This window comes from Pararge aegeria, chromosome 24 (assembly GCF_905163445.1).
Source record: "Pararge aegeria chromosome 24, ilParAegt1.1, whole genome shotgun sequence".
NCBI lineage: Eukaryota > Metazoa > Arthropoda > Insecta > Lepidoptera > Nymphalidae > Pararge > Pararge aegeria.
Genome location: NC_053203.1, coordinates 11,270,041 through 11,282,865, shown reverse-complemented (window position 1 = coordinate 11,282,865; position 12,825 = coordinate 11,270,041). Strand labels below are relative to the sequence as shown.

Below are 12,825 nucleotides of genomic sequence, written 5' to 3'. Positions count from 1 at the left end.
TTATATTTTTTGTTATAGAAAAAAAAAATCTTACACTACCCTAAAATTTATTGGAAAGTGTGTCTATCTTATAAGACAAGTTAGAAGAAAACTTGGAGTGTACAATTGTAATAAGAAGTTAATGATTATAAATAAATATTACGTTTTATCGGAAAACGGGATCAATTATTTGTATTAAAATATTAAGATTACTCTTTTGTGATACAACGATTAAATGTGTATATTTTTTTGAAATTGCTGTGTTTTATTGACCTACTCGCTTCCCTATGCTGTTAACTTGTTAAAAGCTGCTAAATGAGTTTTAAACTAGTAATAATCTTTGTAATTGTTCTTCTTTTGCTAGTTATTTGAGGTGGACACGTGCCTCGGAGATCACGTCAGCCGCCGGGGCTAACCGAGATACGATGGACACGGAAGGCATCGGAAAGCGCATTCATCATCACATTTCACATTCATCATCATCATCATCACATCAACCCATTACTGGCCAACTACAGGGTACGGGTCTCCTCCCACAATGAGAAGAGGGCGTGGTTGTCCACCACGCTGGCCCAGTGCGGATTGGTGGACTCCACATACCTTTTGAGAACATTAACTTAATTATTCATAAAAATTATGTTAATTTTAAGTTTTATTTTGTTGAACGGATATGCAAATAAATCAAAGATTTTATGATATAATACATGACAAAAAAATATTTTTAGTTAGAATGGAAATGATTACCACGCTGGCCAAGTGCGATTAGATTAGACTCCACACGCCTTTGAGAACATTATTGAGAACTCTCAGGCACGCAGGTTCCCTCACGATGTTTTCCTTCACCGTCGAAGCATGTGATATTATTAATTACTTAAAACGCACATAACTTAGAAAAGTATGGGTGTGTGTGGGATTCGAACTCGCTCCGCCGGTTTTATACCATAAGTATTACTCTATACTTATTTGTAGGAGTTATTTCCGTCTAGTCGTTGTAACAAGGCTATGCAGTATAACTAGGCGACAAAAATACGCCGTAGTTCATTCGCTGGCCGTGGTAGTTCATGAGTATTCCAAGAGATGGCATTGATTTATTTGTTGGTCCATTTAGTAAAAAGCTTTTGTTTGCAGAGCCATGTTCTTCATTAGTTTTGGTAAGTACGCTTCATTTTTCGTTACCATGTTACTGTACTGTTGAAAAGATTGCGAAAGTTAAAAACAGCGATTGGACAACAGTTTTTTTTTATTCGAAACAAAGTTCTATCCGAATTCGTATACCTATAACTGAATGAGATGACATCAGCATAATCATTTTCATACATTACGGTTCCGGAGAACGCTTCTCTTTTCAGAATGAGAAGAGGAGTGTAGACCGTAGTCTACGCACGAGTCGAGTCTACAAGTCTTTGATGCGTAGGTACATGAGAATTACACTGTAGTGATATGATGGCGATATTCGCTAACTTAAAACTAAAGCTGCGAGGGTTCCAAACGCGTCCTGGTCTAAGAAGCCCACAACAAACTTAGCCGGGTGTTTTTTTTTTTGTTATCACCATCTCACATTGTGATTAAAATTATTAGATTATGAATTTTATGTAACCTAGTATATTGCACGGTAAGTTTATTCTTACTTCTAATGTTTAAATTATTGCAGTCACATTTTTTCTTAAAATTAGAAATGTTTTTATGAACATAAATTAAATTTTCAAATATTTACTGGCTATATTCAATAGGTACATACATCTCAAAGTTAGAAGTAACGGGGATCAAATTTTGTCCACCCTGGAAGAGAGCTATCACCGCTGAAACTGATGTACCTACTACCTACCTGTAACCATACTAAGTTTGAAAAAAAAACTTAGTAACAATATATATTGGGCTATCAAAGTAGAAAATTTGAAGGATTGGAAAGAAGCAGGCTTTGCGGAATTCCATGATACGAGTATATTAGGAAAATTAAGCTTAATTTGCTATAAGCTACACAGTCGACTTACAAGAAATGGTCATAAATTAGTGACATCGGCATATCGTCTGCGAAAGTCATTTGTGGGATTGAGTATACGCTTTTATAATATGATTCCTAAGGTAATTATGGACCAATTATAAGTTTAAAGTGTGTTAAAACACATTTATTACAGCGACGTTATTATACAATTGATGAATTTCTTAATAACAAGGTTGCTTGGAAGCATCCGGTTCCGCTTTCATCTCTCACAAGATAGAAAAATGAATTTTAAAATGTAAAATGTAAATTTTTGATATTGGAAAAGAGCAACTGCTGAGTGTCTTGCCGGCTTCTTCTCGGTAGAATCTGCCTTCCGAACCGGTGGTAGATTCACTACACACAGACAGACTTGACATTTCAAAAGTGCTTATATTAGGTCTACTTGAAATAAATGAATTTAGAATTTTTTGAATATACCACGCGAAACCCAAATTTTTAACAATTAAGTATTCATTGTAAAGTCAACATCTCCTGAGGATGCTCCGGTTTCGGAGCAAAACATGCGTAGAGGGCTCATTGTCGAAGATTGAAGATATTATAAATTGCACCATACAGATTCTCCTACTTAATTTTTTTTTTATAAGTACCTACGCAACAAAAGTGCCTTCTATTAAAATAAAAAATATTTGTCCAAAAAAAGTGCCTTATTAATAGGTATTTCCATTTCTTTCATCTTCCAATTCACCTCGTAGAACCATTATAGCTTGCATATTGCATCGTCCAGAAGTTCTTGACCTCTCACTTTGATGCGGTTGTGTTTGACACAAAGAACTGAAAGCAGCCTCGTTAAAAATGTTTACCTACTGATAAATATGTCAGGGTTTGCGTACCATTGGCATAAGAAGGCACGTGACCTTAGCGGCCATTGTTTAATTGTCAAATTTTGATTTGACAGCAAAGTTCTTAAGGGATAAACTCTGTGAACTTGTTACGATTGTAACATATTAAATGAATGGATAAACTGGTAAGATTATCTGCTATGTATTTTTAATTTCGTGGAGGCTGGAAAGGTCTTTTGTGTGGGATGCTACGTGTGTCCCTAGCTGTATCACACATTCAGGCGACCTTGTCAAACGGCAGTTTCAGTTTTGCGATTTCCAGAAGGGACCTTGGGGCCGTGGGGACCGGGGGCTTGAACTCTGATGGGATTTAAATCAGAATCTTTACGGCAATCGATCATCGTATGCGTATTGCTTCTGCCTTTGCTTTCACGACCATCAAAGCTTCGCCCAGTTGTTCTTGACCTCAGTTTCTCACGAAGACGTGTACTTATACAACGTGTAAACGAAAACCGAAATTATACTTTACAGGCTTTAGAGGAACATTATATACTATCTCTAGTGTCGGTCTTTTATCTTCAATAGGGTTGTCATACGGAAACATTTAAAATGTTTTGTATTCGTTTGTATGGAAAAATAAATATGCTTTTTTGGATTTAATTTATTTACAGGATGATTTCTTATGAAATAAAATTATGCATCCTTCAATATTATTTCGCGTATATATATAAGTTGTATAATAACTAGGTCAGTTGTATTTTAAATAGACCATTGGCGGAACGTGAGGGCTGCGGCGTTCGGCATTAATAGGTCACTGTGGAATTTCAATTAGATCGATAGAATAATGATAGGTGTTGTTAAATGGAAAAAAAAACACTCCAGTATGTGTTATGTCGTGTGCAGCAGAAGATACTACATTTGTCGCCACGCCTCTTCTTACGACGGATATCGTGTTGGACTTATGCCCGTTTTCGTTTAAAAATCCTAAAAATAAACCTAAAAATCGCCTTAATGGATGCCTAGTGATTTCTAGAGTAAAAAAACGTTTCACGAACTCTTATGTGCTGTCTAACCACGTTAGGCGTGTTTGACCGAAACCGATTGGTGAAAGGTAAAAATAATGCCTAGGAATCTTCTTTGATTAGGTGTTACTTACAAATTCAAATGAAATTTTTCTTTATTAATGTAGGCCAATCGCAAGCATTTATAAACCTTTCATACATATATGTTTATAGTAAGTTCTCTAAATATGGACTAGTCTTATAATATAGACCATAGCAACATAAGGCAAGATGGCGCTGCTATCAATGTGAAGTTAGCTGCATTTGATGGCCTTACCTGGTCGCGTGCCGCCAATGATTTCTAACGGCTTCATGTGCGGACGTGTCAGCGGCAACCATTTTGAGATTAGAGCGCTATTTGATGTAAATTTTCGGTAAGTTTTGTAACATTATTACTGCTACAATTATATTTGAACTGTCCCCATTCGGGAAACGTTATAGTGTTACTTATTATTCGACAAGTAATTCGCAGCTGTATCTTATAACATTATTTTTTTACGAAATTATAACTTTGATATTGCATCATTTTGTAATATGGACCTATGAATGGTTTTGAAAATGGACTAGTGGTCCATATTATGATCCATAGTCCATATATTGTAAGCCGTGTTCACTTTTTGTTTTAGGATATGGCGACAACACCTAAACAAAGCAATAGGCAAAAATGTGGACAAAGATTCTATGACTATGGCGATATTTATTATCTCAAATCTATAATGTGCTAAAAACCACACTCATCCGTTTATCTCAAAACAAAAAGAAGCCTTTACAGGAGGTGACAAATATAAAACTCGGGAGGAGAGCTGGCCGATCTAGCTGCATATGTACGTAACATGGAAGAATCTGGATTCGGACTAACTAGGCGGGATATACATAATATCCTATCGCCTATCGTTATTAGCCTATCAATTGGCTCAAAAAATCAGTTTGTTATAAATTCTCCAAACAAAAACAGTCAGCTGGTAAAACGTGGCTACGTTTGTTTTTAAAACGCCGTCCAAATCTATCATTTCGCCAACCAACTGGTACATCGCGGCGTTAGCGCGGCTAAAGGGATTTAACAAAGAAAACCTTAACGCTTTTTTCAAGCTGTTAGAAGAAGCTATGGATAAATTCAAATATACGGCAAACAATATATACAATGTTGCTGAGACCGGAATAACGGTGGTACCGTCAAAAATGACAGAAATATTGGCCGAAAAAGGTAAAAGACAAATAAAGTCTACAACATCAGCTGACAGAGGTTCAACAGTGACTTGCGTAATATGTATGAATGCCGGCGGATCATTTGTATTTACTACACTGAGGGACGTAATTATAATTGATAAATAAAAATTGCTATTAAACTTAAGTGTGCTCCATATTAGACACCATAGGTCCATTTAAAAAACCTAGTGGCCTGATTTAAAATGTTTAAATTTGTAATATTTTATAGAAAAATTAAGTTTGTTAAATAATTTGTTTCTTTACATTGACTTTTTAAGTATAGCTTACAATTCTAAAATAGTTTCTGTACTGATTGAATTTAAAAAGACTGATTTAGCTTCCTTGTTTTGTGGTTTATTGAAACAAATCCTTATGGTAGTCCATATTTAGAGAACTTACTCTACATAATTGTAAGGGGATGGTGATAACTTCGTGGCGTGTGGAGTCTATCAATCGAGTCTTGGCCAGCGTGGTAGACAACGGCCTAATCGCTTCTTATTCTAAGTGGAGGCCCGTGCCCTATAGTGGGCCGCTAATGGGTTTATGATGAAGAACAGGTAAGCCCGTTACCATCTTAGAATAGAACGTTTCATCACCAGCTGGTGAGATTGCAGTCAAGGGCTAACTTGTAGTGCAATAAAAACAAATACTGTGCCAATCCGTTAAGTAAACCGAACAATAGGTATTCGATTACCTTTATTACGTTATCTAACCGAAGTTCCGAGCTCCTAATCTGAGCAAGTATACACGAATCCTTTTACAACTGCACCCACACGCGCAAACCTCTTGCACACAGACGCAATTTGTCTGGACACCGTTAACTTATATAGGTGATCCATAGGGATGGCATAAAATCGTTTCAACAATGCTGTCTATCAATACAAAGTTTATTAAGATATTATATTGTATTTAGCTAAAACTTTGCTTTTTTCATGTTTAGTGTCTTTGTGAAAAATAATTTAACACCATTTAAGACACCGAAAAACCTTTTTTTATGAATCTTAAAAAACACGATTTCTGAAAAAAAACTCGTAGCACTTTGATTGAGTATGATTGTTTACTCAATCAAAGTGTCTACGAGTTTTTTTTTTTTTATAAATCGTGTTTTTTAAGATTCTTATTTAGAATAACTTGTCCTAATCCAAAGGTTGGCAGAGATCGCTACTAAGCGATAAGGCCGCCTTTTGTATTCTACTTTTGTCTTTGTATTTCTATTTTTTTTTCCTAACTTCATAGTGTAGTACAAATAAAGAGTTAAATAAATAATAACTTGTAAAGCTCTCTTCATAAGTATAGATACATTTTTGAAGAAGATTTCAGATATGGCTTTATATAAAAATATTTTTTGTTTCCTAAGTTGTGATTTATTTCTCAAAGACACACGAAACATAAAAAAAAGAAAGGTAAAAACTTAATACAAAACTTCATCCAAACCGTTTTTGAGATAGACAAAGGATATTTTTAAAGATAATTATAAATAATTGCTAGTTCATTTAATAGATATTCTATGGGGTCCTACAATTATTTTTGACTAGCGATTTCTGATCAGTCAAGTGTTTTATTTTTTTCATCTTTCATAAAAGGCTGGGGGGGGGGGGGGGGGGGGGGTTAACTTAATCACGTTACTTAAAATCAGCTTTTCGAATCAAATACATAGTATTTGAATCGAATACTTTTATTATATTGATATTACATATGAGAAATTATTTGATTGTTAATTAAATGTATGAACGCTTCATAAGTGCCTGTGATTTTCAAAAATTCAAAAATGTTTTATTCATGTAGACCTTCTACATGAATAAAACATTTTTGAATTTGAATTTGAATTTAATCATCCACTGACAATCAATCAATCCATTGTTGAACATAGGCCTTTCCCCCCGCCCCTCAGCCTTCCTCGTACATTCACTCTCTGTCACTCTCATTATGTCGTTGGATCAGGAAAGTTCTAGAATGGAAACCACAAACAAGCAAGCGTAGCGTGGGACGCCCTCCAGCACGATGGACCGACGACCGACGACACCGATATTATACGACAGCCAGTAGGCGCAGCGGGCAGTGACCCTGCTTTCTGCGACCAAGGCCATGGGGTCGATTCCAACAACTTGAAATGTTAGTTGATGAACATGAATGTATTTCAGTGTCTGGGTATTAATCAGTATTTTATAAGAATTTATGTGTATTATTTTCATAAAAATATTCATCAGCTACCTAAGTACCCATAACACAAGCTACGCTTATTTTGGGGATAGATTACGATGTGTGTATTGTCGTAGTATATGTCGGCGATACGCCAGGGTTTTGACGCTCGGTGTCCATTATAATAAAATAACTCACAAAATATCACGTAGTTTATTTTCGCACAATTGCTAGTATAGAACAGACCCGATTTACATAAATTAAACGCTTTTATAGTTTCCTTACAATGGCTAAAACGGATATAGGAAATACAACTTCTTTTGAAACAAACAAATAAAATTAGGTACTGCAAAATAATTCTTAAAATATTCCTTAATATTTATAATAAATGTTTAATCAATTTAAATTACTTAAAATGATTAATCATTTATATAATACAGAGATTTGTTCATTTAATTGCAACAAACATTAGTCAGTCTAAAGATGGCGCTGAAGGCCAGATTTAAAATAATAATAATAATAATAATAATAATAATAAGTTTATTTCAATTAACAGTTACACAGCAAATTAAAAATAGTACAAAATAAGGCAAACATAAGGTAATGTGTATCATGAAACCCAAATTCGATAATACTGCTATAGTGCAAGACTGAGTCGCAGTTATTATCGCCCGTCTCTGGAGCGAGAACCATACACTTAAATTAAATCTAGTGAGATTAATAAAAATAAAAACCGAAAAACTTTTTGAATTAAATTCAATTGAAAGCATTGATAAACTCAATTTTTTTTTTTCTACATTTACATAAATACATCAATAATTTTTTTTTTTTTTTTTTTAAATATAATTAATTAATTGTACTTAAAAAACTAAATATGAGTGTGTGCGTGCGCGTGTGTTTATGTGTATGTGTATGTGTATGTGAGTGTGGGTGAGGGTGAGGGTGTGATTGTATGTATTATTGAATAAGGTTTTCAGTCTCATCATAAGTTAGGTTAAGAAGCCAATTCGTTAATTCAATTTTACATTTTCGTGATGTTAATGAGTAAATGGATATTTTTTTATTAATTTTGTTATAAAGCATTGAACTTATGAAGTAAGAGTGGCGACCAGCTAAAGCGGTTCTGCGTGGTTCAACTTGACAAATCCTATCAAACCTACGCTTATTTTTAACAAACTCTGAATCATAGGTAGTATTGCCGTGCTTACGAAGAGTAATTAACAGCACGTATAGTTTGCGTACCGAAAGAACCCTGCCCTGCTTATATAATTCAGTGGTGGGAAAACGTATCGGTTTCAGCATCATCACTTTCAATACAGACCTTTGGGCCCTTTCCAACCGAAGCATTATAGTTTTGCCGGCACCTCCCCAAACTGTTATGCAGTAACCAAGAACAGATTGCACGAAAGAAAAGTATATAGATTTTAAAGTGTCTATTTTGGCTGTATTTCTGAGATTTCTGAAAAAATACATTGTCTTTCTAACTCTGGAGATAACAGATTCAATGTGATCATTCCATGTGAGGCACTCATCAATAACCACACCAAGGTATTTGATGCTTTGCGTACGCGCAATCCGGCTACAGTCACAACTTTTATCAAGTGGGACAGAACATCGATGAGCACAGATTGAGAATGAGGCAGGCGGCAAGGAACGCCTTGGTCCAAATGTTACAAATTTTGTCTTTGAAACATTGACTGTTAGTAAGTTGCAAGACAGCCAGTTTATAACATTAGCCAAAGCTAATTCAGCATTACCACGTGCTTCCTCCCATGTTAAGCCATGAACAAGAAGAGCCGTGTCATCAGCATAACTTATTATCTTGCAATTTGGTAGGGTGAACTGACAGAGCTCATTAATGTATACCAAAAAAAGAGTGGGCCCAAGTACGCTTCCTTGTGGCACCCCAAAATTAAGATTCTTATCATGGCTGGTTACATGGTTTACGGAAACACTTTGTGTTCTCTCAGTAAGGTAACTTTTAAATAGAGATAAGGGCAATCCACGCACACCTAACCTTTCTAATTTATTTAAAAGTTTCGGAATAGAGACTGTGTCGAAGGCTTTAGAGAGGTCTAAAAAGATGCCAATAGTCTTTTTCTTTTGGTCTATGTTCTGTATTGTGGTATCTATCAAACTCGTAACTGCATCCTCGGTCGATTTATTTGATCTAAAACCAAACTGATGATCAGAAAGTAGTTGGTTTTCATTTAAAAATGACACGAGTCTCCGATTCAAAAGTTTTTCTAGAATTTTAGAAAGAGCACTTAGCACAGAAATTGGTCTATAATTATCGACACAGTCTCTGGGACCCGTCTTATAAATGGGATGCACGATGGCTCTCTTGAATACTTTGGGAAATACGCCAGTTGAAAAACAAAGATTACAAACGTGCGTTATAATAGGTAAGAGTACGTGTCTAGCTGATTTTAAGATTGATGTCGATATACCATCCCAGCCCACAGCACAGTTATTTTTAAGTCCAAGGATGAGCGACTCGACCTCGTTACTGTCAACACTATTTAGGAACATTGAATTAGGAAAGATTGAGTGACTGTCATGAGAACACTTATGGCAGATATGATTACCAATTTTAGAGGCTAAGTTACTACCTATATTAACAAAAAAGTTATTAACCTCATTAGCTGAAGACACTGGGTCACTCGAAACAGTCATCAGATCATTGAAATCTTTTAATTTTTTATTCTTTATGTTTGCAAAGCGTTTGATAAGATCCCATGTTTTTTTTGAGTTATTTCTAGCTTTATGAAATTCTGTGCGTTCGTAATCAGTTTTAATTTTTTTTAATAAATTATTGCAAAAATTTTTATATCGCATGTAAGTTGTCTTTTTAACGGAATTGCTTGGATCATTTTTTAGTTTTCGATATAGTTTGTCACGGTTACGAATGCAACGAAGTAAACCTGGAGTAATCCACGGCCGTATAATTCTTTTTCTACTAGGAACAGTAACCACACGTTTATTAGCTTCAACCACCGATGATAAAGTTCTTACCAGTTTCTCAGTGGCAGTTTCAGGGTCTAATGTATTAAATATAGCAGAAAAATCAGTTTTTTCAAGTGTTCTTATTACAGCAGGTTCATCTATTCGCGTGATAGTTCGAGCTGCTTTCGTAAGACCTTTATTTTTAAGATTGCAGCACAAGATTACTGGAGAATGATCTGTGAAAAGAGTATCTAAAACAATAGTGGTGGCTTTATTGTTACTTCTTAACATTACATGGTCGAGGCAACTGTTGTTCCTAGTAGGGAAAATGTGAGCAGGCAACAAACCATGACTAGCAACAAGGTTAAGATATTCGTCGGTCTGTTTATCATTAGATGTCAAAATGTTTATGTTGATATCACCAATAATAGCTTTAGTTTTCATATTGGATATTGAATTTAATACTGAATCAAGGCTTATTATGAAGGGAGTAAGGTTAATATAAGAGGGCGAGCGATAAAGAGCAACAATTGCAAGATGATGCGAAAATTTCAGCAATAAACAATTACCTTCACTGAAATCAGGTTCTACGACAGAGCATATCAGAGAGTCACGTACGTACGCAACAACTCCATCGTTTTGATTGGCGTGCTTAGATTTAAAAGAGTGATAACCAATTAATATAGGTACATCTGACAGCTTGCTTAGCCAGCATTCAGATAAAATTATGACATCAATTGTATCGTTTAGGCGTTTGAGTAAAATTAAGAGGTTGTTAAAATTACAGTTAATGCTTCGAATATTTGCGTGGAATACTTTTAACCCCTTAATCCCCCTTAAATATTGCTCGCAAGTTTCAGGAAGAAAAACAAAAGAATCTGACACTGATATATCTTCTATATCATTATTGATTTTTGATGTGTCATCCATTTCAAAAATCTTTATTTTTAACCTTAGCCCTAACAACATTTCGACCCGTCGAAAAGACCAACCGTGACAGTTTCAAAAATATATAAAGTAAATGACACGGTATGATCTCACAAAACAAAAAAACGAGGATATTACTATGTAAGATGATTGAGACTGTATTACATGACTGAACGACGAGTATATATGAGTAGAAGAAGTTGTTTATGTGTATTTGTGTGTGAGAGTGATATTTAATGTAATAATAAGAAACCCAGACATAATAACGAAAAACGTGAGTATATGCAACAGTAGTAAAACATGACAGGATAATAAAGGAAGAAAGAATTAATAACGAAAAAATACTGAAAACATTAAGAATAACATCTAGTCATTTTTGTGATTTAAGATTTTCCAGATCAGATTCATTCCTAATGAGAATAACCGGAGCTCCTTCTTTTCTTCGTAACTATATTTTACCGCTTGATGTCCAACAGTAAGTGTACTGATTTGAGTTAGCAAAGTCCTTGGTAAAGAAGAACAGCCTTTTTGCCTTGGATGATAAGCTTTCAGAAATAAAAATTGGTTTAGGAGGTCCAGTCAGTCTTAGTTTTTCTGTAGTAGGGCGATTATTTTCTTTACTTGTTTTTCTGTACATACGAATGACTCTCTCTTTTGTAAGTACGCTGTTAAAATCTACAAGCACAGTCTTATATGCCGGGTCACGAGAGTTAAAGCGGAATACATCCTTGATTTCATTTGGCTGGATGGACATATTTAGAATTTTACCAGTCGCTATGATGGTGTTAAGAAGACTGTCTTTTGTTTCCGATTTGACAGTCGGAATATTCCTGATTTCAATGCATGTTGCTCTAGAGAGTCTTTCGTAGTTATCCAGCCTATCCTCTAGAAGCTGAAGGTATTGCAGATTGGACTGTTTCTCAGATTCCAATTTTCCTATTTGAGTGACAATACAGTCATATTTTTGTGATAGAAAATCCACGGAATTCTGTATTTCACCATTTTGTTTTTTTATATCGTCCACGGCTAAAAAAATTTTTTCAAGTTTGTCAAACTTGGTTTTTTGCTCGTTCTTAAAACTTTCTAGGATATCCTTGATCTCCACCATAAAGGAAGCTAGCCGATCGCCTACTTCATCTGATCGACGCCGCTTGTTTCTAAACCCCTGTTTGACTTTTGGGGTTTGAAAGTTTGAAAAAAAAATGAATTAAAGAAAGCCTTATTGCAAAAAATAATAAAGTTTGATACAGAATAATGATATTAATTATATAAGATATTAATTTGAACATTTTCACAGTAAATAAAGTAGTTTAACAATAAATGGAACATCAAATATCTTGAAAACATTCAAACAGTCAAAACAGTGTCTATTAAATATCAGGCCCTAATAAGTAGCGGTTTTATGTTTACAAATAACTATTTGAATTTAAATCTGATATATTTCAGATATTTTTATAATAAAATATTCACTTTAACGATAAACTAAAACATAAATATCAATAGTCGCCAATTATTGCCGACAGGTGGCGATTTGCGCCCATAATATATATTTATTAAAAAAAATATATATATATATTTACCAATGAATAAATATTGGAAATATTTACTGGGCTATAAAATAAACGCCGTGCGATATAGAGTCAATATCGGATATTAAAAATCAATTCACAGATGCGATTCGATACTGTGAAAAGCGTTATTACCCATGCCTATATGTACTAGGTATTTAAAGTTTATGGAACACACAATACATTATAGGCTTAAATCACACTAAGGACTTTTTGTC

The 12,825-nt window shown here is 34.6% G+C and overlaps 1 protein-coding gene across 1 annotated transcript; it reads right to left on the bottom strand.

Moving 5' to 3' along the window:
- Positions 1-11,487: 11,487 nt before the first annotated feature.
- Positions 11,488-12,147, bottom strand: LOC120634651. The gene has a single exon (XM_039905382.1). It carries the CDS (start codon positions 12,145-12,147, stop codon positions 11,488-11,490), a length of 660 nt encoding a protein of 219 aa, XP_039761316.1.
- Positions 12,148-12,825: the final 678 nt, after the last annotated feature.